Source organism: Hyaena hyaena, unplaced genomic scaffold (genome assembly GCF_003009895.1).
Source record: "Hyaena hyaena isolate Hyena2069 unplaced genomic scaffold, ASM300989v1 scaffold_311, whole genome shotgun sequence".
Taxonomy (NCBI): Eukaryota; Metazoa; Chordata; class Mammalia; order Carnivora; family Hyaenidae; genus Hyaena; species Hyaena hyaena.
Genome location: NW_024080944.1, coordinates 1,732,697 through 1,759,418, shown reverse-complemented (window position 1 = coordinate 1,759,418; position 26,722 = coordinate 1,732,697). Strand labels below are relative to the sequence as shown.

The following is a 26,722-nucleotide window of genomic DNA, read 5'->3' as shown; positions in this document are numbered from 1 at the left end:
ACTTCCATACAAAACCACAATGCAAAGAGTTGTATGATGGTCAAATTATGAAGAACCCTCTCCCCCGAAGTCCAAGGCATGATGGGGAAACAAAGTTCACTGATCCCAGACAGAGTAACCAAAGAGCCCCTATATACCTGAGGAAAAGTCTAAAATAAGAAAAAGATGGGGTGCCTGGGTGACTCAAGTCGGTTAAGCGTTGGACTTCGGCCAGGTCATGATCTCGTGGTTCATGAGTGCCAGCCCCATGGCAGCCTCTGTGCTGACAGCTCAGAGCCTGGAGCCTGCTTCAGCTTCTCTGTCTCCTTCTCTCTGTGTCTCCCTGACTCATGTGTTGTCTCTCTCAAAAAAAAATGAATGAGCTTAAAAAAAATTTAAGAAAAAGAAAGGTCAAGTGTGTGTGTGTGTGTGTGTAAAGACCTAAAAGTACAGAGGTAATTTAAACAAAATAAAACTTTAATTGTAAGTATCTATTGGAAAAAAGAGAAGACAATGTATCTTTTACCAAAGATAAGATGGTATATTTTAACATGGAAAGCAATGACAACTGAAAGTTAAAAGGGGAGGGGGGTTAAAGGATAAAGAGTTTAAAGTAAATCCCGCAGAAATTGTGATACAGTAAAAAAAGAAAATGAGAGAAAAACAAGAGATCCAAAAGCCAACTACTAGAATAGTTCTAGAAAGAACTACTGAGGTGAGGAAATTATCAAAGTAATAGAAGATAATTTCCATGAACTGGAGAACTTAAGTCTTCATCCTGAGAGATCCCCATCCAGTTCCCAGTAAAGTGTTACTTTATTTTATAGTTATTTATTTTGAGAAAGAGAGAGGGAGACAAGAATCCCAAGGAGGCTCATCGCTGTCATTGCAGAGCCTGATGTGGGACTCAAACCCACCTGAGATCATGAAATCCAGGGTCAGACATTTAACTGACTGAGCCACCCCAGGTGCCCCGCAGTAAAGTGATAAAGACTGAAACTAAATATTAGAACCCCAAGGAAATACATATAAGAACAAAATAAAAACCCAGCCTTGCAGAGGAGAAAAAGGCAATACAAAATAAATTCTATATGCAGCTAAACTATCACCTATAAATGCAGAATTAGGTCATTTTCAGAAATGAAAGGACTCAAAATTTCCATTTCATGTATCTTTTCTTATGAAAGTTACTTGAGAATAAATATACTCCACCAAAACTAGGCAGTAAGGTAAGAAAAAAGAAGGCAGGATCCAAGAAACAATGGATTCAACCGAAGTGATTTAAAATAAAAATCCCAAAATGACAGCTGGATAGTAAAGTTCTAAACAGTTACTAGTATAGACTATAGCAGGAAGGGAAAAGCTCTAAAGAATTTTCCAGGAAAAAAAAAAGGACTCAAGAAGATCCTTCAAATAACAGTGTGCAAATAAGGGAGTCAGAAGAGTGTCTACAGATGACAGAATAAGACATAAAGATTAAGCATAAAAAGGCAACCAATAGCAAAACTAAAAATAGTAACTACTAAACTGGGTTGTGCAGGGTGGGTGGGGAGTATGTGTGTAGGTCTGAGGCCTGTGAGGTAAATGCTCATCTGTCCTGGCAGGAAGTAAAAACAATATATAAAAATGATAAATCAAGAACCAGAAGGAAAGTATATTTAGAGATATAGGAAAAAATACCGTAAGAGAAATTTCAAAAGCATGAAGTTCTTTCCCGTTGAACATGTATCCAGAATCAAATGACTCACAGCCTCCACTGCTTCCTCTCTGGCCAAGCCACCCTTCTACTCATCTGGTTAGTGTAATGGCCTCCTAACCTAGCTTCCCTGTACCCCTTGACCCATAGTCTCAAGAAAAAGCAGCTTGAGTGGTCCTTTAAAAGTTCGAGTAAGGGGCGCCTGGGTGGCTCAGTCGGTTAAGTGTCCGACTTCAGCTCAGGTCATGCATGATCTCACGGTTTGTGCGTTCAAGCCCCGCGTCGGGCTCTGTGCTGACACCTAGCTCAGAGCCTGGAGATTGTCTTCGGATTCTGTGTCTCCCTCTCTCTCTGACCCTCCCCTGCTCATGCTGTCTCTCTCTTTCAAAAATAAATTAAAAATAAAAAAAATAAAAGTTCAAGTGAGATGATGTTATTCCCTGCTTAAAAAACCTCCAACTTGGTCAGTGTAAAAACCAAAGAATTTAGTGATGGCCTCTAAGGACCCACACAACCTGTTCTTTACTTCCCTGACCTCCTAAAACTCACCCTGGCTACTCCATCCAGCCCTCTAGCTTTCTTGATAAACCCTGAAAGCGATGGACATTGTAAATAAGCTTCAGGTCAGTTCCTTCACCTTTAGATCCTCCTTAAGGGCCCCTTTCCGTGAGGCCTTCCTGGACCACGCTGTTCAAAACTGCAACCCATCTCTGCCTCACGTACATCCCCAGTACTCATCACCTTCCTATGCACCACTGGACTGTAAGCTCCATGAATACATATTTTTTCCTGTGTTCACTAATGAAACTTAGAAGAGTGCTTGACACAAAGACGGCCTTCAAAAAATATTTGAGGAAATAGGACTGCAGCTAGAAAGGAGTAGGGCAGGAAACTGTTTTCATTACAGACCTTTCTTTACTATTTGATTTATAAACCATGGGTTATACTCTTCCAAAAACATCCTTAAAAAAACTATCAAGGGAAAGAGATTTAGAAAGACAGTCAAGTGTATGATGTAGGATTGAAATTTTTGATTTAAGAGGAAGTTGAGAGGGGCGCCTGGGTGGCTCAGTTAAGTGTCCAACTTCGGCTCAGGTCATGATCTCACAGTTCGTGGGTTCGAGCCCCGCCTTGGGTTCTGTGCTGACAGCTCGGAGCCTGGAACCTGTTTCAGATTCTGTGTCTCCCTCTCTCTCTGCCCCTCCCCCACTCGCGCTGTTTCAAAAATAAAAACAAATTTTTTAAAAATGAATTTAAAAAAAAAAGGAAGTTGAGGAATTCTGCATGCTGACGAGAAGGATCCGATAAATAGAGGCTAAATATACAGGAGAAGGAGAGCAAATAATGCTTCCCAGACCATGGGAGAGGAGATCCAAAGCAGGACTGGTACAGGTGGCCGACGCAAGGAAGGGCCTCAGAGCAGTAGAAATACCATAGACAAAATGGCTGTAACTGTAGGTCGGCTTTACTGGTAATGGGGAAACTGAAGGAGTTCCTATCTGAGTCCTTCCATTACCTCTTGAAGCAGGAAAGCAGGTTATATGAAGTGAGTTCTATACAGAGTTAAAAGTAACAGGCTAGAAGTTTGAGTAGAAGTTGGAAATAATCCTCTCAGAATTATCCAGAGAAATTCATTAGGATTAACAGGAAATAGAGCAGGTCTGTCTGAGGCAGGTGGTCAAGTATTCACAGTGCTAACTAGTCCAGGGCAGAGTCTTCAGCAGCCTGCTCAGGGGGCAGGCTCAAAGGAAGGGCTTCATTCAGGAATTACATGGTTTCATCTGCGAGAACTATATGGCTTCATCCATGTGCAATTTACGACAAACAGACTGACAGGCAAAGGATTTTAGAGTATTGGCAAAACTCGAAGTGAAATGAAAAACCATGGAATTGAGCTTGGTAAAAAGGGAAGTTAGGGAGAAGAGGCTGGGACAAAATAAAAGGTTTGGTGAAGTGGAAGTCCCAGTGAGGTAGAAGAGTGAGGGAAGGTTAAACAACCAAACGAGACGGTTGTGTCAGGAAAGCCTCAGTGATTTTGGCAATGGGGTCCTATGTGTTCTAAGGAATGAATGTAGATCTGTGTGCCTGAGGAAGAGGGGAGGTGATCACGAACCAACAGCCCAGGGCAGGTGGTGATTACTGATGTGACTGGTCATACCAAAGAGGTAGGCTAAACAAAACAGGAGGAAAACCAGGCTAGGACAACTCTTAGAAAGCATTACAGACTGGCAACTCCAAAACCCACAGCAGATATGTGTTTGGGTGGGTTTTTTTGTTTTTCTTTGTTTATTTTTAATTGGAGAACATGAGTGGGGGAGAGAGGCAAAAGAAAAGAGACAGAATCTTAGTAGGCTCCACACTTAGTGTGAAGCCTGCCGCAGAGCTCAATCCACAACCCTGGGTTCTTGACCTGAGCCAAAGTAACGATTCCGATGCTCAACCAACTGAGCCACACAGGCACCCCTGGTTTTGTTTTGTTTTTTAATAATAAACACCATTCCTTGTCCCCTCCACAAGTACTACATTGGATTCACATGATCCAAATACTTAGAGGCATTATCTTGTATAATTGAGTTTGATTTATTAGTCAAATGCTTTTTAATGCAGATATAAATGTCATGTCAATAGGCTTATTCATGTACTTATTACAGAAAAGTCAAATCACCTGCCCACTGGGCTTACACCCTATGTCTTTCCATAAGTTAGAATATTCTCTTGACTAATTATTAAATGTACTTGCAAGTCCTCTCAGATGACTGTGTTTAACAGGGGGGGAAAAAGGTAAAACAGACTAAGACAGGTTTCTAAAAGTAACCGTTATTTGGTACAAGTTTCTCTAATAACTAAAATCTTTTACCTCATCTAAGAAAACATACTTACGTTTTAGAAAGTTCCTAAGGTCTTCAGTGTACCTTCGATAGGATTCTGGATCAGACACACTGAATGAATATTCCAAAGCAGTTACTGGTTTTGGAAAAACCGTAAGTCCTATACAGAGATAAAAGAAAAAGGGGGGAGATTAACTCCAGCAAACTCCCTTCTTTTTGTTTATTCTTATACCTAAGGGGCAGATCTCAGTAAATTATATGGAAAATTGTGTTCACCGGTATGCTGAAGTTATCAAGAACGTCTCAGTTTTGATTATGAAGGTACAGCCTTCTAAAATGAAAGAGAACGAGAAATCTTCAAAGTCATCTCAGACATTACCAATTAAAAACCTCCCTTAAATCTGATCACCTACAGTTAAAATTATAATTGCTCTGTTACTGATTTTAAAAGATGCAAATTTTACTTAGACTTCCTACACTCATTTTCCTGTCAAATATTTTTAGGTTTTGCCAATTTGCTATTAATAGGAGACAAGTTTTAGCAAATCAAAGTCTTAGCACTTTTGTCATTAAAATTACAACTGTGTGTAAACATAGAGAAAACTTTTTCAGTGGAAGAGGTCTATACAATTTTAACTCTATGGTTAAATATTCTTCCTTCAATAATAAACACGACTCTGTAATTCAAACGTGGTTTTCACATATTGAATTTGGAATATAACCAACAATTTCATATCAGAAGTCAACACCCATGTATACAGAACATGTTGCATGAGTTTATGAAAGGAAAATTTAAGCATATTTATCTGTAAGAAACAATCAGGCTTCCAACTTTAATATAAGCTTTGTTTAAAAAGCATTAGATACAGATTATTAATTCAGCCTTGCACCGAGACTTAAAAACAATCCTAAAATTTTCACTATCCCCTAAACGTTTCCCATATCAAAGTTATTAGAGATGCTGTGCCATGCACTGAATCTGAAAATATACAAGTAACGAGGGTTGTTTTAATTTCCATTAAAACTGCTGTGCAAAAACCTCTAATTCTTTTTTGTTGTTCATTTTAATTCCATTATAGTTAACATACAGTGGTACATTTTTATTTTTGTTGTTTTTAAATAGGGTTATATTTTAAATCAGATCCAGTTTCAACCTTTGTGTGTGTTGGTTTGCAGGGATCTTGAGTTAAACTAGATGCAGTGCTACCCAAATATGATGAAACGATGCTCCTAAATGGCCGAGCAAATCTTATTCTATATTCAACACAGAACACCTCCCAATTAAACTCCCCATTCACTTACATCAGCAAACCAGAGATCTCTTGGGTTTAGATAATCCCCTATGCCTGATTTTCCATCCACTGCAATATCCCTATAAAATTTACAATAACTTTATGACTTCTTATAAAAGTATTTAATGAAGGAATACTATATCTTTAGTCCAATATATTAAATGACCATCTGTATATGTCTGAAATTGTTTGCTTTTATTTTTAAGATTTTATAGCAGGAATAAGATGTAATACCTTGCAAGTAAAAAAGTTAAGAGAATCAAGACAGCTTGCATATAACTATTAAAAACACCTAACTTTAAGAAAACCCCAACCTAAAATATACAGATTGCTAAACTAAAGAAATTTACTTTAATTTTTTGACTATTTATTTTATATATACATACATATATTTTAAAGTTTATTTATTTTGAAAAAGAGAGTGCAAAATGAGAAAGGGGCAGACAGAGGGGGAGAGAGAACCCTAAGCAGGCTCCACACTGTCAGTACAGAGCCTGACGTGCGCATGAACTCACAAACTGTGAGATCATGACGTGAGCCAAAATCAAAAGTGAGACGCTTAACCAACTGAGCCACCCAGGTGTCCCTAAAGAAATGTTAAAGAAAAACAGGAAGATACCTGTGTTTTATACAAAAGATTACATTCTTTTACATGACTAATGTTTTTGTTTTGTTTTGTTTTTTAGAGACAGTGATAGAATGCACATATGAGCAGGGAAGAGGGGCAGAGGGAGGGAGAGAATCTTAAGTAGGTGTCATGCTTGGTGCGGAGCCTATCGGGGCTCAAACCCACCACCCCGGGATCATGACCTAAGAGAAAATCTAGAGCTTGGATGCTCTACTGACTGAGCCAACCAGGCACCCCTACATGACTGATTCCGAAGGGAATTTTTCATTTTTAAAGTTTATTTATTTTGAGAGGGAGAGAGATAATCCTAAGATGGCCCTGTGCTGTCATCACAGAGCCCAATGCTGGGGAGCTTGATCCATGAGATCATAACCTGAGCCAAAATCAAGAGGCAGACACTTAACTGGCTGAGCCACCCACGCTCCCCTAAGGAATTTTCTAATGATTCAATTTGCAAAAACTTTGTACTAACACCTGGAAGTCTAAAACTGAATTTTTAAGATTTTATTTTTTTAAATGCTTTCTCCAGCAATTTTTAAAAATGTTTATTTATTTTTGAAGGAGAAAGAGCATGAGCCAGGGAGGGGCAGAGAGAGAGAGAGACACAGAATCTGAAGCAGGCTCCGGGCTCTGAGCTGTCAATACAGAGCCTGCTGTGGGCTCTGAATTCACAAACTGTGAGATCATGACCTGAGCCGAAGTTGGACACTCAACCAACAGAGCCACCCAGGTGCCCCAAGATTTAATTTCTTTAAAGTAATCTCTATACCCAACATGGGGCTTGAACTTACAACCCCAAGATGAAGAGTCACATACCTTAGTCTACCAACTAAGCCAGCTGAGGTGCCCCTAAAACAGAACTTCTGATACCTGTTGCTTCTTAGACCTTGCCTAACAATGCTCTTAGAGCCCTAGTAACTTGCTATTTAACAACCTATTTGAAACTCTTAAGTTAAAAAACCAAAGCAGGCATGTATATAGTATAGGTGCATTTTTTTACATGGTACACTTAATTCCTCCAAATAAAATCTTGTCTTACTCAAAATGAAGATTATCACATGATGCAAAAACTGTAACTCCTCTATCACCTTCCAATTGAAACCACTGGAGTAGGAGTGTGTACATACAATGTGCATGTTTGTCAGGTATGATGGGCAGTGTTTATGTTATATATATGTATATTTTATGTATCAATTTCAAACCAGCATTTATTTTACTGGGTACAAACAATATTATGGAAATGATGTTATTTAAAAATTAAATAATATGGTCAATGCAAAAAAAATCTCACCCCAAAATCCTGGTATATTAAATACTGCATTTAAGCAGAAAGTACAAGTAGGAAGAAAAAATATAAACCTTAATCCCTTTGTAAGAAGAAAACTTTAACTAATGTATATATACTTACTTAAGGTAATGATAAGACTTTACTATAATACACTTGTAAATAATTTTAAGGAACTCAGTTTGAAACTTAAACATATGGAACACGTCTTATTGCTTACATTATTCATGCAATTATAAACAGCTTATTTCTGAAATAGATTAGATCATGTTCATTGGTAATAAAGTTACATAACTTAGCAAGAAAAATAATTATCTTAGAATTAGTCTAGGTAGATAGAAAACAGGGCTACAATGAGAGATGAGGGAAAAATGAGTATGTCTCTGATACTTGGTCACATAAACTAAAAAAGAAAAAAGAGTGATTCCTGGTGTTTACACAAATGTTAACAGCAAACAAAGGCAAAGTCATTAGAACAAAATGTTTCAAGAAAAGATGGCTGGGGAAATTGATGCAGTCTGGCTACTGATATGGCGCATAAATCCATGCAATGAGCCAAGGATCTAGATCAGGGTTCATCAACCTTGCCATTACTGACATTTTGGGCTGGACAACTGTCTGTTGCAGGGGGCTGTCCTGTGCACTGTAGGAACAATGTCAGGCAACATCCCTGACCTCTGCTCACTTGCAGCATCTCTCCAGGTGTAACAATCAAAACTGTCTCCGGACAGGACTACAAGGCCCTTAGGGAGCAACTCACTGCTGGATGAGAACCACTGCTCCAGAGAGAAATATCCTACTACACTCACCCCTTCGCTGGCCTGCCGGCCCACCCTGCCTGCTGTGCAAATCCCAGTTCTCCACGAGGAGCCTGACCTTCTCTATTAACTCTAAAGGTTGTTCACATTTTTGGGAATTATATATACTGGAGTTCTGCACACTGTTATCTTCTTCCACAAAATCTGCCAGCACCTTGGAGGGCCATGCCCAACAAAGAAGGCAAAGCTGGCATTCAAATGATTTTACTTAAAAAGAATAAAATCAGGAGGTAGAAAATATGATTTAAACAAGTGTTTCAGGAGGTGCCTGGGTGGCTTAGTCAGTTAAACGTCCGACTTGGGCTCAGGTCATGATCTCACAGTTTGTGGGTTCGGGCCCCACATTGGGCTCTGTGCTGACAGCTCAGAGCCTGGAGCCTGCTTTGAATTCTGTGTCTCCCTCTCTCTCTACTCCTCCCCCACTCATTCTCTTTCTCTCTCTCTCTCTCTCAAGAATAAACATTAAAAAAAATTTTTTAATAAAAAAATAATAAACGAGTGTCTCTGTTGAGATTTTCTGCTGTAATGGAGCATCCTGGAGAGTATTTTTTCCTTAAGACAGCAGAGAAGAATTAAACACAGTAAGAGTATACTCATTTTATTCTCTACTGATGTATCATTATTTAATGTTTCTTACCACTTCCATATTAAGCAATTAAAACTATGAAGCTTTATAAGACCAATGCTCTAACCCAAGCTAGAGCTAAAATATATACTTTATAAGTAAATTACTCAAGGCAAAGTGAAAACGCTATACAATATTCTCAAAAGTCATCCACTGACTATATTGGTCAAATTTGGCTTCACTGTAATTCTCAATATTCATTTCTGCTTATTCCTGGCAAAGGACTCCAGATTTATCAGCCAAGGTCTTTATATCACAAAGTAAACAGAATAGGTCTTCCAATCAGTATGCAAATATTAAAGGTCTTTTTATCACCATGTAAATATTAAACAAAAATCAAAAATTTCACATTACCTAACCCTAAGGTTTAACTTTTTACCTATGTAAAAAAATTTACAGTGAAGATAAAGTATAACCAAATTTTGTTAAAAGCCACAATAACTGCAACAGAATTACCTGGACTAGGAATCTGGTCACGGTATTTTGGAACCTCATCGTTCAGAGTCTGAAGCATAGCCCACATTGTGAATGAGAAGAGTGCAGCCAGGAACCCATAAAAGACTAGGTAGAAGAGCAAGATCAAACCTGCAAAAGAAAATTAAACTTAGGAAATTTGGATACACACCCATATAGTACCTATGTGTAGGGGTAATGGGAGGGCGGACGTATTATTAAAGAAACGAACTGTTTTAAGGCTAGGATTCCAAGCTTTGCCATGCACAACAGCCAAATATCTCCATTTTCAGAACAATACAAAGGGTATTTCAGCAGGCGGAACCCACCCATCCCATAACCCCTTATCTCCACTGATACTTTCAAGTACAGATAGCTTCCACAGATCATACTCTGGTTCAAGGTCAGAGCTTTAAAATTCAAGCGCATGGAGAATGTTTCCCAGAATGGACTTGAAGTCCTCTAGGAAGATAAAAGATGATTTCAGGTGGAATAAAACCCTTATGTGCACATATTCCTTTAAGTGGCAAACAGAAAGGAATGAGCACTTCAACCTCCTATTTCACAATAATTATTTGCATAAATTTAACTTTTATAAAGTGAACAGCCAGGAAATGGGCACGGAAGGCAAATCATGAAGATGGTATTCAATGAATAATGTTTAGGAAACATTAGTCAAGTGGGAGGCTCATGCAAAAGCAATGATAAGACAAGACCAGAAACAAGTGCCCCAACCAATGGGACTTCAAATTCTACTGCTAAGCACAAAGCAAGAGTTGGCATACCCAAGTGTCAACATCAAGGTCTTAGTCATTTTTCCTTCACAATCTGGAAACACTAGAACAGATCTATCCTAAGCCAGTGATTTGTTTTAGGAACACCTTAAATCAATTATTTTTCTCAAACATCCATATTCAAAGTTCTAACATCAGAAGTGGTCACCATCAAGATTACATATTAAGATATGTTGTTAAAGTCACACATTTATATTTAAATGTTTAAAAATTGAACAAAGGATAATAAATTCCCAGATACAGCAATAGTGAGAAACATGTAATTCTCCAGAGTTGAATTAACATCAACTTTACTTCCCAGTCTTAATAACCTACTTGTTTCTTTGCCTGGCTCTTACCAGCAAATGGGCTAGAGCAGAGGTCCCTGACCTATATAATTTATGGACTCCCATTACTCCCTTCCTCCCCAGGCAAGAGTTTGAGATTTTTATAATAATATATTTCTTAACATATCCATTTTTCTCCTCCTGGAAAATTGATCTACGATGTTTTTCAGATTTTCGAAAGACTCCATGATCCCAAAACAGATTATGCCCAAAACTAGATAACTTTTATTTATGAAATGTGGGCAGGAAACTGCCCCGCTCCCGTCAAGTAAAGGGGAAATAAAGCAATTTCATCTTAATTTAGACTAGCATCCACCCATCCTCCCTTGCCCCAATTACCAGGAGGCCAAAATAGGGAGCGAGAGAACAGAAGGAAGAAAGGACAGCAGGAGGACCTTCAGATAGCAGATAGCATCACTTCCCTACCACATACAGCGATCCTGTTGCAGAAAAAGAAAAGGAAGACCAGTATCAAAGAAGTGCTCAATTTACCATACAAGAAAATGAAACACCTGCAGAGCCCAAAGGTTAATTTAATGAAATATAGGAGAAAGGATTCTTTCAGATTTAGATGTTTACAGGAACTAACGGATAAAATCCTCCATTCAACAGACGAGGGTTGACAAGTACATAAAATGTAACAAGTATAGGCTGTGTTCCACACTCTATAAAACTACAAAAACAGGTGAAATGAGGCCCTAGTAGTCTGTTGACTGACGCAGTAGGTATTAAACTGGAGAAGTTTGAAACAAAAATGGTAAGAGTTTAATTTTTTTTTAAACTTTTCTTCTTCAATGTTTTATTTATTTGAGACAGAGGAAGAGAGAGGCAGCATGAGCAGGGGAGGGTCAGAGAGAGAGGGAGACACAGAATCTGAAGCAGGCTCCAGGCTCTGAGCTGGCTGTCAGCACAGAGCCCGATGTGGGGCTCGAACCCACAAACCGTGAGATCATGACCTGAGCCAAAGCTGGATGCCCAACCGACTGAGCCACCCAGGCACCCCAAGAGTTTAATTATTTAGATGTGTTTTTAAGTCATCCCAAAATATTATTTATTACCATTTTCAAAATCTGATTTTCAATTTCCAGGAAAATTAATGGAAATGAAATTTACAGAAGTTACAAAGCAAATAAACATAAAACAGACGTGGGACGCCTGGGTGGCTCAGTCAGTTAAGCATTCGACTTCAGCTCAGGTCATTACCTCACAGTTCATGGGTTTGAACCCCATTATCAGGCTCTGTGCTGACAGCTCAGAGCCTGGAGCCTGCTTCAGATTCTGTGTCTCCCTCTCTCTCTGTCCCTCCCCCGCTCGTACTGTCTCCCTCTCAAAAAATAAACATTCGAAAAACTTTTTTTAAAAAAACGTAAGACAGACATGAACAAGCTATACTGAAACAGGCTTTCAAAAGAACCATTACACAATAAAAAGTGTTAAAACTTCCTATAAAGAGTTATGTTCATAAAATAGATACACAAGCTAATAGCCATGTCCCAAATCTGATGCCAAATACTCGTGGCCATTAATCTCACTTATAAATATCACGTATGAAGGATCACTCCCAAGGGTAGCACTATTTCATCAACTTTTAAAAAATGTTATTTATTTTGAGAGAGAGCATGAGTGGAAGAGAGGCGGAGAGAGAAAATCCCAAGCAGGATCCATGTTGGCAGCACAGAGCCTAATGGGGTTTGATCTCATGAACTATGACATCATGACCTTACCCAAAACTGAGAGTCTGATGCTTAACCAACTGAACCACCCAAGAACCCCTACTTTATCAACTTCTCCTACTAAAAAATACCAAAATACTCTTATATACAGTTCCTTAGATGCAGTTTGCTGATAGGCTTAACACACTGATGGGGATCAAACTGGGGCACCCTAGTCAGCAATAGTTGGTGCAGACAGAACCTGTTCAGTGTGTCACGTCTGCCTCAGTTCTAGTTAATGTAAGCAGGAAACAGCAAATGAAGCCTAAAGAGTTCTTATACTACTGTTTCCACTTAAAATCCTTCATGAACTTCCTTAAGTCATTAACAAACTAAAGAAACTGGCATGCACACTAAATTCTGAAGAAACATCAGCACTTTAAATAGCCTGAGGTCAACAGGATTATAAACAAAGAGGTTTACTCAAAATAAATATCAAATACCAAAAAGCTTAATGTTGTAACTGGTGTTTTTATATTATCACATTGTTCTAATAGTATATATAGAAGCATAACAAGTGCTACTTCCGTACTTATATTCTTAGATCTATGGGCACATTACAGAACTGTCAATGACTAAACTTCTACCCTTCTCTAACACAGGAACTGACTCTCCTCCACTCTTCATTTCTGTTCCTTGAGAAGCCCCAACTTTTAAATCCCTTTCTTCTCTCTAATTCTGATTTTGCTGAGGGGAAGGGCGATAAGACAGAGCAGCAGGAGGTTATGGAGCAGGGTGGGTATATGCATGGGCTATGCTGGAGTCAGACTTAGGCTCAAATCCTAGCCTGTCCACTTTCCTGCTGTGACCCTGGGCAAGTCTCTACTCCCATCTGAAAAAAAAAGGGTGATAGTTGTACTTATCTAATTATTCACATTATAGAAAGGCAAGTAAAAGTCCAGAGATTTGACAAAAGCAAACTTCAGCGAGGGAGAAGGCCAGCAACAAAACTAGGAACATTTTTGAATGATACTGCAACTAGGCTTTCAGGCTAAATTTAAGGTTTAAGTCTTAACCTAATCAATTGCATTTTACTCTCAAAAATGTTTTCATAAATGAGATTAGTGTGGATTCTATAAAAGAAAACTAAGCAGCAAAAACTCTGACGAAGGTTTACTCTATATCATCCAGGGGAAGGAGAAATAGGTCCTGACCAGCCACTTTGTTTCAGCCTCCACGAATGTCCAACAATCCAGTTCCAGCACCAACCACCCAGAATAGCAGAGACTCCAGCAGCTCAGGGCATGGCCCCCCACAAGAATACCCTCACTTCACATGCCACCTGGACTTTTAACCAACTGGCTACCTATCTAGGAGATCCCCAATGCTCCCTCAGGTTTGAGAATTTGGTGGAATGACACAGAACCCAGAAAAGGCTGTATTTAAGATTACAGTTATAAACGACACACACACAGAGTGGGGTCTGGGATGGAATGCAGTTTTTTATACCCTCTGTGGGATGTTCTGAGAATCACCCTCCCAACACATTCATTTGTTCCCAAACTTGGAAGCTCCACTAAGCTTCAGGGTCTAGAGTTTTTACTGGGGTTCTATTATGTGAGTATGATTCAACCTTGCCATGTAATTAAACCCAATTTCTAGCCCCCTCATCTTCCCTCCCTTCAGTCAGGCTGGTCCAGTGTCCCAGCCCTCTAATCACATGGTTGGTCTTTCTAAGGACCAGTCCCCAGGGAAGCTACTCAGGAGCCCACCATGAGTCACTCCATTAGCATAATATAGACACTCCAGTCAGGAAATTCCAAGGGTTTTTCAAAACTCCAGGCACCTGGGACAAAGACCATACAAATTCTTTACTATACAATACCAGCACACATAATCTGGGGACAGGGGAGTTACTAGACTTTATCAAGGCCCGAAGATACATACTCAACACACTTGAAGACCACGTGATTGGGTTCTCTAACTTCTGCAAATGTCCTGGTTACCTGATGGTACCTAGGTACTACAAAGACTCCTCTCCAGAGTTCTGATGACTAGAAACTACTTCTTCTTGGTAAATAAATTAGCATTCTGTTCAGTTAAAAAAGTTCTCAAAGAGTATAATAATTAAAAAATGACATAGACAAGTACAAGTTCAAAATCCTTTTTGAATTTTTAAAAGCAACTTTTTATTGAGGTATAATTCACAGTCCATTCGCCTATGAGTGGAATTATTAGGTTTTATAGTAACTTAGACTAAGTACCAGACTGTTTTCCAAGGCAGCTGTTCTATTCTACATTCTCACCAGCAGGGTTCCAATTTCTCCACATTCTCCTCCACTTCTTTTTTGTCTTTTTATACAGCTATACTACGAGTGTGAAGTAGGATCTCACTGTGTGCTTAACTGGCATTTCTCTAATGGCTTATGATGTTGAGCATCTTTTCATGAGCTTATGAGCCATTGGTACATTCTGTGGAGAACTATTTACATCCTGGACCCATTTTTAAATTGGGTTATCTTTACTTAAAAATCTTAAAAAACATTTGTTCCCCATTGAAAAAATTTTCTTAAACTAATGAGCATATACTATCTTTATAATAAAAAAGTGTATATATACACTTGCACTCATATTTTATAATTTATTAAAGTTATGGTAGCATGAAATAACTAAATAAAATTAAATAACCTGCCGAAGATTACCTACCATAAGAGAAACATTCAGAGCAGTACCTCTCTATGTAGTACCTTAACCAGGCCTGCTCTCCCTGGGGGGGCCTCAAGTTGTTGACTTTAAGATTTTTATTAAAAAGAATTTTTTAATGTCTGTTTATATCTGAGAGAGAGAGATAGAGCATGAGTAGGGGAGGGGCAGGGAGAGAAGGGGAGAGAGAATCCCAAGCAGGGTCGGCACTCAGTACAAAGCCTGATGCAGGATTTGATCTCACTACCATGAGATTATGACCTGAGCCAGTCAAAAGCCAGACACTTAACTGACTGAGCTATCCAGGCACTCCAAGGTTTTATTGTTAAGTAATCTCTACAACCCAACATGGGGCTTGAACTTACAATCCTGAGATCAGAAGTCACAAGCTCTACTGACCGAGCCAGCCACGCGCTCTAAGTTGTTACCTTTTGTAATCAAAACTCCCATTGTCTGAATAATATTTCAAGCATTCTGTGTTGCTTCAGGTGATAGAAATTTACAAAGAATAAAATGTGTTATTTCTCTCCAAGCGTTCAGTTATCACAAGTGACAGACCTATAAACAAAATATTATAGACATCAAGTGCTAGAGGAAAAAAAAAAAAGAGAGAAAGAATGAACTGTCTCTAGCAGAGAGAGGAAAGAAAAGGATTTCATCAGAGAAGGCCTCCCAGAAATAAATGAGTTGGCTCACCAAATACGGACAAGAGGAGGGAGCTCTGCGTCAAAGACTGGAGGCGTAGCGGACCCCATAGCAGGAGCAGCCAGATTGGGTGCCACTTTGCTCCAACCCCCCAATACACACTTGATCCTGGTGGCAAGTAACTACTAACAGAAGCAACATCTGCTTTGAAGTGGGAGCAGGGAGTATGGATGCTTGGGTTGAAAAACTTGGCAATGTCCTGGCAAGACTGGTAATAACCTAAAGAAGTAGGGAGTTCCCATACCTAGACCAGCTCTTGGCTAATATATGCTACCTCCAGTTCCGATTCTCGTGACAGGAAAGTCTAAATACAAAGAGGAGGAGTACAGACCCAATAAGTACCAAAGATTTCAGAAAAGGCTAATCTGATAAAGTACCAGGCTCAACAAAGAAAAGTAATACCCAGAAATGGGTGCAATAAGACAAAGGGGGAAAAATAGTGAATTTAAAATACAGAACAGAAGGTAAAAGGATAGTTTTTAAAAATCCAATTTCATATTCTGACTATTAAAATAAAAAGCTCATTAGATAAGCTGACCTGGAGAAAAGTCAAACTCTAAAGAAAAATCAAGACACTAAAGAAAATAAAAAAGCAAACCAGAGACTGGGAGAAAATTTTTACAAAACATGTAACCAACAAAGAACTTACTTTGCCCCTAGAATATGCAAAAAAAACTCTTAAAACAAATTTTTAAAACTTGCACAGAAGTTTTGAAACAAAACTTCATCAAAGATGTAAGGATTGTGAAAAATAAGCTCATGAAAAGGTGCTCAACATCACTAGTCATCAGGGAAGGGCAAACTAGCGGCCACTACATGCCCACCAAAATGCTGGAAAACTTAAAGACTGACAATACCAAGTGGTGGCTCAGGAGTGGAGCACCTGAACTCTCACACACTGCTAGTAGGAATATACAAGAAAAAAAAAAAGCCCTATTTTAGAAAAACAGTTTGACAATTTTTTGAAGTTAGCAACATACACTGATGATAGGATCCAGCTAATCCTTTCCTAGATATTTGACCAAGAAAAATAAAAAGCACATGTTCAGAAAGTAAGGTATATGGATACTCACAGATGTTTTATTTGTAACTGCTAGAAAGTCCAAACAATTCATATGCACATCAATGGATAAATAAGTAAATTATTAAAGTAAAGTAATATGTAATAATCATAATAATATAATAAGTAATAATAATAGTAAAAAGTAAAAGATAAATAAGTAAATCCATATAATGGAATGCTATTCTTTTTTTTTTTAATATTTTTATTTCTTTCTAGGAGAGAGAGAGAGAGAGACAGCATGAGCAGGGGAGGGTCAGAGAGAGAGACACAGACTCCGAAAAAGGCTCCAGGCTCTGAGCTGGCAGTCAGCACAGAGCCCGACGCGGGGCTCGAACCCACGAACCGCAAGATCATGACCTAAGTGAAAGTCGAACGCTTAACCGACTAAGCCACCCAGGCGCCCCAATGGAATGCTATCCTTGAACTATTTCTCAAAATAATTATACTAAATGAAAGAAGTCATCCCCTCCTTGCCCATAGAGAGTATAAAATAAACTATATTCCATATTTTTAAAATTTCAGAAAATATAAACTGAAGTGTCAAAAGCAGATCTATTTTTGCCTAGAGACTTGGGAGGTAGGGAGAGAGGATCAATTACAAAGGGGCAAGAGGAAATTTTGGGGGTAATGATTATGGTCCTTATCTTGATTAGTCATATGTTCATGAGTACAATGTTGTATACACATATATGTCAGTATGTGTCAAAACTCAAGTTATACACTTTAAATATGTGCAGCTTACTATGTCAATTATACTTCAATGAAGCTGTTTAAAAGCCAAAAACAGGTGGGGGGCACCTGGGTGGCTCAGCTGGTTAAGCATCTGATTCTTGGTTTCTGCTCAGGTCATGATCTCACAGTTCATGGGTTCAAACTCTGCATCAGGCTCTGCACTGACAGTATGGAGCCTACTTGGGATTCTCTTTCTCTCTGCCTCTCTCCCACTCGCAATTACACTTGTTCTCTCTCTCAAAATAAATAAATAAAAACTTAACAGAAATTATTTCTAAAATAAATAAACCAATAAAAAACAAAAACAAGAGAAAGGCTAACCTAGTGAATTGGCCAGCTAAGGAAAAATTCAGTGAGCTAAAAGATCAAGCCAAGATTTTCTACCACACGGAGCAAAAAGAGGGAAGGAATGTATGGAAATTTGAGATATGGGGGACAGACGCAGAATATCATCAACAAATCTAACAGGAATTCCATCAGAAAAGAGAAGAAGGGAAAGAATGCTTCATAGAAGTAACAAATTTTGAGTCTAGATTGGAAAAGACTGAAAAATACTGGAAAACATCCAATACCTAGACATATACAGGTAAAATTTCAGAATGCCAAAAAGAGAAAATCTCTTAATGCTTCTAAAAAATAAAACAGACTCTACCTAAGGCAGAGAACTTAAACTGACAGATATCTTATTGGCCAAAAATGAAATATATTCCAAACTGAGGAAGAACGATTGTAAACTAAAAGATCAACCAACTCAATAAACAAAAGGACATCTCCAGACAATACAAAGACTCAGAAAACTTATTAACCTCAAATCCTAACTGTAAGGATTGGTTATGCAATACAAAAAAAATTGAAGAGCAATAGCAAAAAAAAAAAAAAAAAAAAAAAACTGCTAACAATGTAACTGTTCTCAAACAAAGCAAAGAAATAAAACATAATACGTACCAGGAACTATAAACAGTTACTTAAAAAGGAATGAAACAGATTCCAAAAGCTCCAAGTGGAAAAAAGTAACCTCAGAATGATATATATACCACATGCTTAAATTTAAAACACTCAAAAGAGTTATATTTCTATAAATATATATAAAATAGAGTCTTTGTTAATGGACCCAAGACTTACAAATCAAATTCATAAACAGCGGAGACCTCTGATAAGCGAAGAAGGGACCAGGACTGGGACTGGGATGTGGCCAAGGAGGATTTGAGTTTTAGCTACACCATCTTAATTCTTTTCTTTTTTTGAAAAAAAAATTATATAATATCTGACTTCAAAAAAAGGACAGAGATCATAGACTAAATTCCAAAAGTTAATATAAATTGTATAGTTCCATTTTTTAAGTTTTCTTTAAAAATCTAAGAGGAAGAATATATAAAGCAATGGTGAGCAAAGCAACCAGTAAGACTTACTGGCAATATCTAAGCGTTGATGTTAATTTCTTTTCCTTATCAGGTCTGAGGAATAATGTAAATAAAACAATTTTTATCAGTTATTTTTAAAATGTTTATTTATTTATTTATTTTTTCTGAGAGAGACAGAGGATGAGTGGGGGCAGGTCAGAAAGAGTGGGAAACACAGAACCTGAAGCAGGCTCCAAGCTCTGAGCTGTCAGCACAGAGCTCCACACAGGGATCGAACTCACAAACTGCGATATCATGACCTGAGCTGAAGTCAGACGCTCAACTGACTGAGCCACCCAGGCGCCCCAACTTTTATCAATTTTAACTGCATAATCCCAATGAGTTTTGACAGTTGTGTAATCTGTGAAATTACTACTACACTAAAGATACAGAACATTTCTAACACTTCCAGAGTCCTTTTGCCCCTCTGCAATCCATACATCAATTGCCAGGAGAGCTATAATCTCCTTTTGTCACTATATTCATTAATATTTTATACAAAGTTAAAACTTTTAACTTGTTTAAATTTAATAACAAATTAAAATCCGAAAAATAATATGGCAAAAAAAGTTAACAATAGTCAAATAAAGAAGACATTCTTAAAGTGGGTTAAAAAATTCACTGAATACTATTATGGAAGAAAACTTAAAATTATACCACATCATGGTTGAAAACAAAGTAGGTCTTGCCTAACAAAAAGAAATCTAGATGTAACATTATTACTCTAAGCAAACTAGAGTTCAAGTCAAAAAGCATTAATAGGACAAATGTTTCTTATTAATAAAAACACAAACACATCAAGAAGGTACAGCATAACAACCATGAGCCTTTGTGATGTTAAGTCACTTAAAATACGTAATGCAAAAGCAAAATTACAAAATTACCACAATGCTATATAGAGATTTTAACACAGCTCTCCCAAAAATCCACAGATGAAGTAAATAATAACAAAAAGGACAGTAATTATTTTTAAAACACAACTAACAGCTACCCAATATACACAGAACTTTTGTAGTCACCAAAAAATATACTCTTTACCAACCTGCAACACTGTCCCTAAACGGACTATGACTTAAGTTACAAAACACAAAAAGACCCAAATTTATAAACAAACAACAAGAAAAATCAAGGCCACATTCTTTAAAATTTAAGTAAATATATTAGAATTTTAAACAAAAATTTAGAAAAATGGATTTCTATTTAGTCCTTTGATTAAAAAAACAATGAAACCTGGGGTGCCTGGGTGGCTCAGTCAGTTAAGCATCTGACTTCAGCTCACGTGCGGATCTCAGTCTGTGGGTTCGAGCCTCGAATCCGGCTCTGTGCTGACAGGTCAGAGCCTGGAGCCTGCTTTGGGTTCTGTCTCCCCCTCTCTCTCTGCCTCTCCCCCACTCATGCTCTCTCTCCATCTCTCAAAGATGAATAAATGTTAACAAAAAACAAGGGGGGGGGTGGCTCAGTCGGCTAAGCATTCGACTATGGCTCAGGTCATGATCTCATGGTTCCAAGTTCGAGCCCTGTGTCAGGCTCTATGCTGACAGCTCAGAGCCTAGAGCCTGCTTTGGATTCTGTGTTTCCCTCTCACTCTGCCCTTCTTCTGCTAGTACTCTCTTACTCTCTCAAAAATAAATAAAACATTTTTAAAAATTTTAAAAAAAGGAAAATGAAACCTGAAATATTCAAAATTCAAAACAGTAATATAGTCAGAGCAGAAAGCAAACAAAAATCCTTACATTCATTCATTAAAACAGAAGGTTAACAAACAAAATACAAAAGCCAAGTTTTTAATTCATGACTGAAATAAATTCAAGGAAAGGGAAGAATGAAGATAAAAATAGAAAGAAATGCAGAAATATTTAACTTGATCAGTAAAACCAGTTTCAATTAGCAAACTTGAGAATATTTAGGAAATAAACATTTCCAAATCAAAAGTTAAAAAAAAAAAAAGAGCTCTACCCTTAAAACACCTACCATGTCCAAATGGCTTTAATTGGTTCTCCCAATTTTCAGAGATTAGACTCTCTCTACAGATAAACTTTATTTTTAGTATGCTCTTTAAGTTACCTAGGTGTTTTTGTTGTTGTATTTTAAAGTAGGCTTCGTGCCCACCATGGAGCCCAACACAGGGCTTGAACTCACCACCCTGAGTTCAAGACCTGAGCTGATATCAAAAGTCAGATACTTAACCTGACTGAGCAACCCAGGGGCCCCTACCTTAAGTCCAGCCTATGTGATACCGAAACTGGACAGTCACTATCCACATAAGTTTCACACATGTGCTTTATTTTATTTTTTATTTTATTAATGTTTTTTTTATTTATTTCTAGGAGAGAGAGAGAGAGACAGCATGAGTAGGTGAGGGTCAGAGAGAGAGGGAGTCACAGACTGAAACAAGCTCCAGGCTCTGAGCTGGCAGTCAGCACAGAGCCCGACGCGGGGCTCGAACCCACGAACCGCGAGATCATGACCTAAGCGAAAGTCGGACGCTCAACCGACTAAGCCACCCAGGCGCCCCTTTATTTTTTATTTTAGAGAGGGAGAACGCACCTGCACAAGGAGGGGGCAGAGAGACAGCGAGAGAATCTCAAGAATCAAGAGTCTGATGCTTAACTGACTGAGCCACCCAGGGACCTCTCCCACGTGTTCTTTTATTTTACAAATGCTCACATAGAGCTTACATACTATAGTGTGTTAAGGACACAGGAACAGAGATACAAATCAACAAAATCCAAGAAAAGATCTGTAAGATGAAGTTTTGCAGGTAAGAAAGTTGGCAATTCAGATCACCAAGGAAATGATGGATTATTCAACATAGTTTGAGTTAAGTGATTAGGAAGAGCCCATTAAAAGACTGTTAAATTTCCAGGGCACCTGGGTGGTTCAGTCAGTTAAATGACTGACTTTGGCTTGGGTCATGATCTTGCAGTTCATGAGTTCAAGCCCCACAGCAGTCTTTGCGCTAATGGTACAGAGACTGCTTGGAATTGTCTCCCTCTGCCCTCCCCAACTTGCATGGGTGCTCTCTCCCAAAGTGAATGAGTAAATTTAAATAAATTTTTAAAAAGCTGTTAAATCTGTGATAATGTCAATGCAAAACCAGTATTTTTAAATAAACAAATTAAGACAGGTGACTGAGTGGCTGAGTTGGTTACACATTTTACTCTTGGTTTCGGCTCAGGTCATGTTCTCACAGTTTCCTGAGTTCAAGCCCTGTGTTGGGCTCTGGGCTGGCAGCTGGGAGCCTTGCTTATGATTCTCTCTCTCCCTCTCTATCTGCCTCTCCCCCACTCGTGCTGTCTCTGCGTCAAAATCAATTAATTAATTAGACAGAAGGGAGCAAAGAGATGAGGGGGCTGTAAAAAAAAAAAAAAAAGGAAACTAAGCAAACAAAAATAAGCTCAGTTGCAGTTATCAGAGAGATTGCAAAAAAACCAACCAGAGGTTAGCTTCCCATCAAACTGGCAAAGAGTGATAATATCCAGTGTTCAGAAAGTTGAAGGGAAACCAGTCCATTTATCCACTGCTGATGGGAGTATAAATTGGAGGACAGTAAATGTTAATATAAAAATAAGCATATACTGGGGCACCTGGGTGGCTCAGCCGGTTGAGTGTCCAACTCCATTTCGGCTCAGGTCATAATCCCATGGTTGTGGGATCAAGCCTGCACAAGCAAGGCTCAGCATGGAGCCTACTTAAGATGCTCTCTCACTTTCTCCCTCCGCCCCTCTCCCACACTTGTGCTCTCCCGAACTGCTGCATAGCAACAATGTTTAAGAGAAATATTGGAAACAATCTCAATATTCATTAAAAAAAAATAAGTATCTTGAATATATATTTCTACACTATGGATTATACAAGGATTCAAAGGAATGAAATAAATATATACTGACATGGAAACACAGTCCAATCACATTAAGTGGCAGGAGAGGGGAGAAAGCAAGTTTAAAAAACATACTTTCTTACTATTACTCATGTAATAGTGGAAAATTACTTATTCTTACATAGTCCATATGTACCCACATACGCAGGTACGTATATACATACACATACATCTAAATGCACGGAAGTAGGACTAGCAGGGCAGCTGGTACACAATCATTAGTCACTCTCTACAGGAAAGACTCCACAACTGGCAGACGGCAGTCAGGAGAAACACAAATGTATTCATGTATTCTTTTTCTCTAATATTAACATTGTGTGTATATACACACACACACACAGAAAGGTCAAATGTCAGTGAACATCTAGAAACCCACCTAGACCCTACAGTTAACATTCTACTCTAACTCATATCTATTCACTATTTATTTTTTAAATGCATTTCATGTTCCAGATGTCAGCATGTATATTTCACTCCTAAACACATCATGCATATTAACTAAAATTGAGGGGGAAAATTACACTTAGTGACAACTCTCTAATGTGCCATTAGACAGGTTTTGACCATCACAACCGAAGAACAAATAATCCAAAAAGGAGAAGACATGAATAGACATTTTTTCTAAAGTATACATACAGATGGCCAAAAGACATTAAAAAATGCTCACCATGACTTATCAAGAAAATGCATATCAAAACTACAGTGAGATATCGCCTAACACCTATCAGAATGGCTAAAATCAACAACACAAGAAACAAAAGCTGTTGGCAAGGATGTGGAGAAAGAGGAACCTTCATGCACTGTTGTTGGTGGGAATGTAAACAGGTGCAGCCACTCTGAAAACAGTATGAAGTTTCCTCAAAAAGTTAAAAATAGAACTACTGAGGTGCCTGGCTAGCTCAGTCCATACAGCATGTGACTCCTGATCTCAGGGTTGTGAGTTCAAGCCCCACACTGGGTGTAGAGATTACTAAAAATAAAATCTTGGGTGGGGGGGGGAAGAAGTACCCTACAATCCAGCAACTGCACTCCTAGGTATTCACCCAAAGAATACAAAAATAGTAGTTCAAAGGGATACATGCACCCCAGTGCTTATAGCATTATCCACAATGGCCAAATTATGGAAACAACCCAAGTGTCCTCCAATTGATGAATAAAGTGGTGTGTGTATACATGTATATATACACACATACATACATACACACAATGGACTATTACTCAGCCATAAAAAAAAGAATGAAATCTTGCTATTTGCAACAACATGGATGGAACTAGAGAATATAATGCTAAGTCAGTCAGAGAAAGACAAATACCGTATGATCTCACTTACATGTGGAATTTAAGAAACAAATGAGCAAAGGAAAAAAAGAGAGAGAGAGAGACAAACCAAGAAACAGACTCTTAACTATAGGAACAAACTGATGGTAACCAGAAGGGAGGTGGGTAGAGGGATTGGTAAAATAAGTGATGGGGATTAACGTAGTCACTTCTGATGAGCACTTGGTATTGTATGGAAGTCATGAATCACTATATTGTACACCTACAACTAATATACTGTATGTTAACTAAATTTTAAAAACTTTTTAAAAAGGGGGGGAGGGTTGGCACTACTTTCTGTATGATCCTAGCCCCTAGTAAACGACAGAACACTACTGCCACCCTATCAACTTCTCTCATGCCCCTTCCCAATCCCCATGGACCACCACCTTTAGATGCAAACGCCATTCTGGGCTTTTTTCCAGCACTGATAAGTGTTGCTTGTTTCAGAATTCATATAAATGAAATCATATTAATATGTATTCTCTTAGGCAAAGCTTCTTTCTTACTCAGCCTAATTGTGAAATTCATCCATGTTTTGTGTATCCACAGTTCATTTCTCTTTATTATTGGGTAATATTCTGCTGTTTGGACATACCACTTTGTTTACCTATTCTCCTGCTGATGGAGGCCTGGGGTGTTTCCAGATTGGAGCTACTATGAATATTCTTGTACAAGTATTTTGTGAACTTATGTTTTCATTTCTCTTGGGTAAACACCTAGTAGAACTGCTGGGTCATAGGATAGATGTGTATTTACTTTAAAAAAGCTATGAGACCTTTATCCAAATTGGATATACCATGTATTACATTTTAAAAATCATTGCTGTTAACAGTGGTTACTCAGGAAAGAAACTAAAGACAGTGGACTTACTGTTTATTCAATCTGTATTGTAAAAATTCAAACAACAGTGTTACTTTCATTATATAAAAAGAACAAAGCCAAGAGTCTACATCTCATTTAATACTAGGCCAGACTTCTTGAGTTAGCCTACACTGACACTAACTATTTTTAAATTTTTTATTTTTTTTAAATGTTTTATTTATTTCTGAGAGAGAGAGGGAGACAGCGTCAACAGGGGAGGGTCAGAGAGTGAGAGAGGGAGGCACAGAATCCAAAACAGACCCCAGGCTCTGAGCTAGCTGTCAGCACAGAGCCTGATGCGGGGCTCAAACCCACAAACCATGAGATCATGAACTGAGCCGAAGTTGGACGCTTAACCGAATGAGCCACCCAGGCACCCTGACACTAACTTCTAAAGAGGTCAGCAAACCACAGGTGCTGCCTGTTTTTGTCTCCCATCCAAGTGCTAACCAGGCCCAACCCTGCCTAACTTCCGAGATCAGATGAGATCGGGCACGTTCAGGGTGGTACGGCCGTAGACTGTTTTTGTAAATCAAATATTGAAACAGCTAGGCCCATTTGTTTACATATTGTCTATAGCCACGTTGAAGCTACAATAGTAAAGTTGAGTATTTCCAACAGACACCAGTGGGCTGACAAAGCCTAAAGTATTACCTGGTCCCTTAAAGGAAAAGTTGGCCACCTCTTGTTCTAAAGCATTTATATACACTTATTTTTTCATTTCAAAGTGACATTTGAAACTTATCATTCAACTTTTCTCCTACAGCAGAAACTAAAACCAAGAGATTTTAAATGGGTTATCTAAGCTTAGCTTAGGATGTGTGGAACTAAAAATTAGGTCTATATTCTGAGTCCTAGAGTTTGGTCATCTCAGAACACTGATATACTTCTAAGGTTCATGAATTAAAAAAATATATGGCTCACTTTTACTATGGTGCCCTATCTGGAAACTTCAAAATGAATTAGTTTAGTGGGGCAGAATCATGGTAAGCTATGGGGAATTATGCCTTTATGTACAATTTTCTCCACAAATAAGACTTTCACCGTGTGTAGGTATACTAACCCAACAATAATACTCTCAACTTTAGCCCAAGGAATAGGTGAATCACAAGATGAGACTGATTAAATGATAATCTGTGCATTAAAAAAAAGGTAAATGCTTACTATGTGCTAGACACTACAGGGATATGCAATGAAATCCTGATGTGGGAGAATATCTAATTAGTAAGAGCAATGTACATAAACAACTAGAATCCAGGATGTAAGTTTTAGGTGTTACAAGAGATAAATGTGGTATTTTCATCTGGACGCATCAGAGAAAGCTTATGACAGCTGACACTCAAGCTAGACATGTGAGGTAGGAAAGAATTTATGATGCAGAGATGAAAGGCATAGGGGAGGGAAACAGCAGAGCATTCCAGACCAAGGGCTTTCAGATACACCCGTTTTGGCTATGACATGTGGTATATGTAAAGTACGGTGGGAAATGACAGGTTATAAGGTTGGAAACTTAGTTCTAAGCCAGTATGTAATAAGCCTGGAATGCCAGGCTGTCTGGAAATTATTTAAACCTTCTGAGAACAGTGGGGATCCAAACACAGTTTTTGGGTATGTGAAGTAGCATGATCAAAGCTGTAGCCTTAAAAATAACCTGACAGCAGTGATGTTGCACTGGATTAGGT

The 26,722-nt window shown here is 38.3% G+C and overlaps 1 protein-coding gene across 1 annotated transcript in view; it reads right to left on the bottom strand.

Annotated features, from left to right (window-relative positions):
- ATP1B3 (ATPase Na+/K+ transporting subunit beta 3) overlaps window positions 1-26,722 on the bottom strand; it is a 44,461-nt gene that overhangs the window by 9,912 nt on the left and 7,827 nt on the right. Inside the window, exons 2-3 of the mRNA XM_039248555.1 lie at window positions 9,608-9,736; window positions 4,556-4,663 (exon numbers count right to left, since the gene is read on the bottom strand). Coding sequence (XP_039104486.1) covers window positions 4,556-4,663; window positions 9,608-9,736 — 237 coding nt within the window. The remainder of the gene's footprint in view (window positions 1-4,555; window positions 4,664-9,607; window positions 9,737-26,722) is intronic.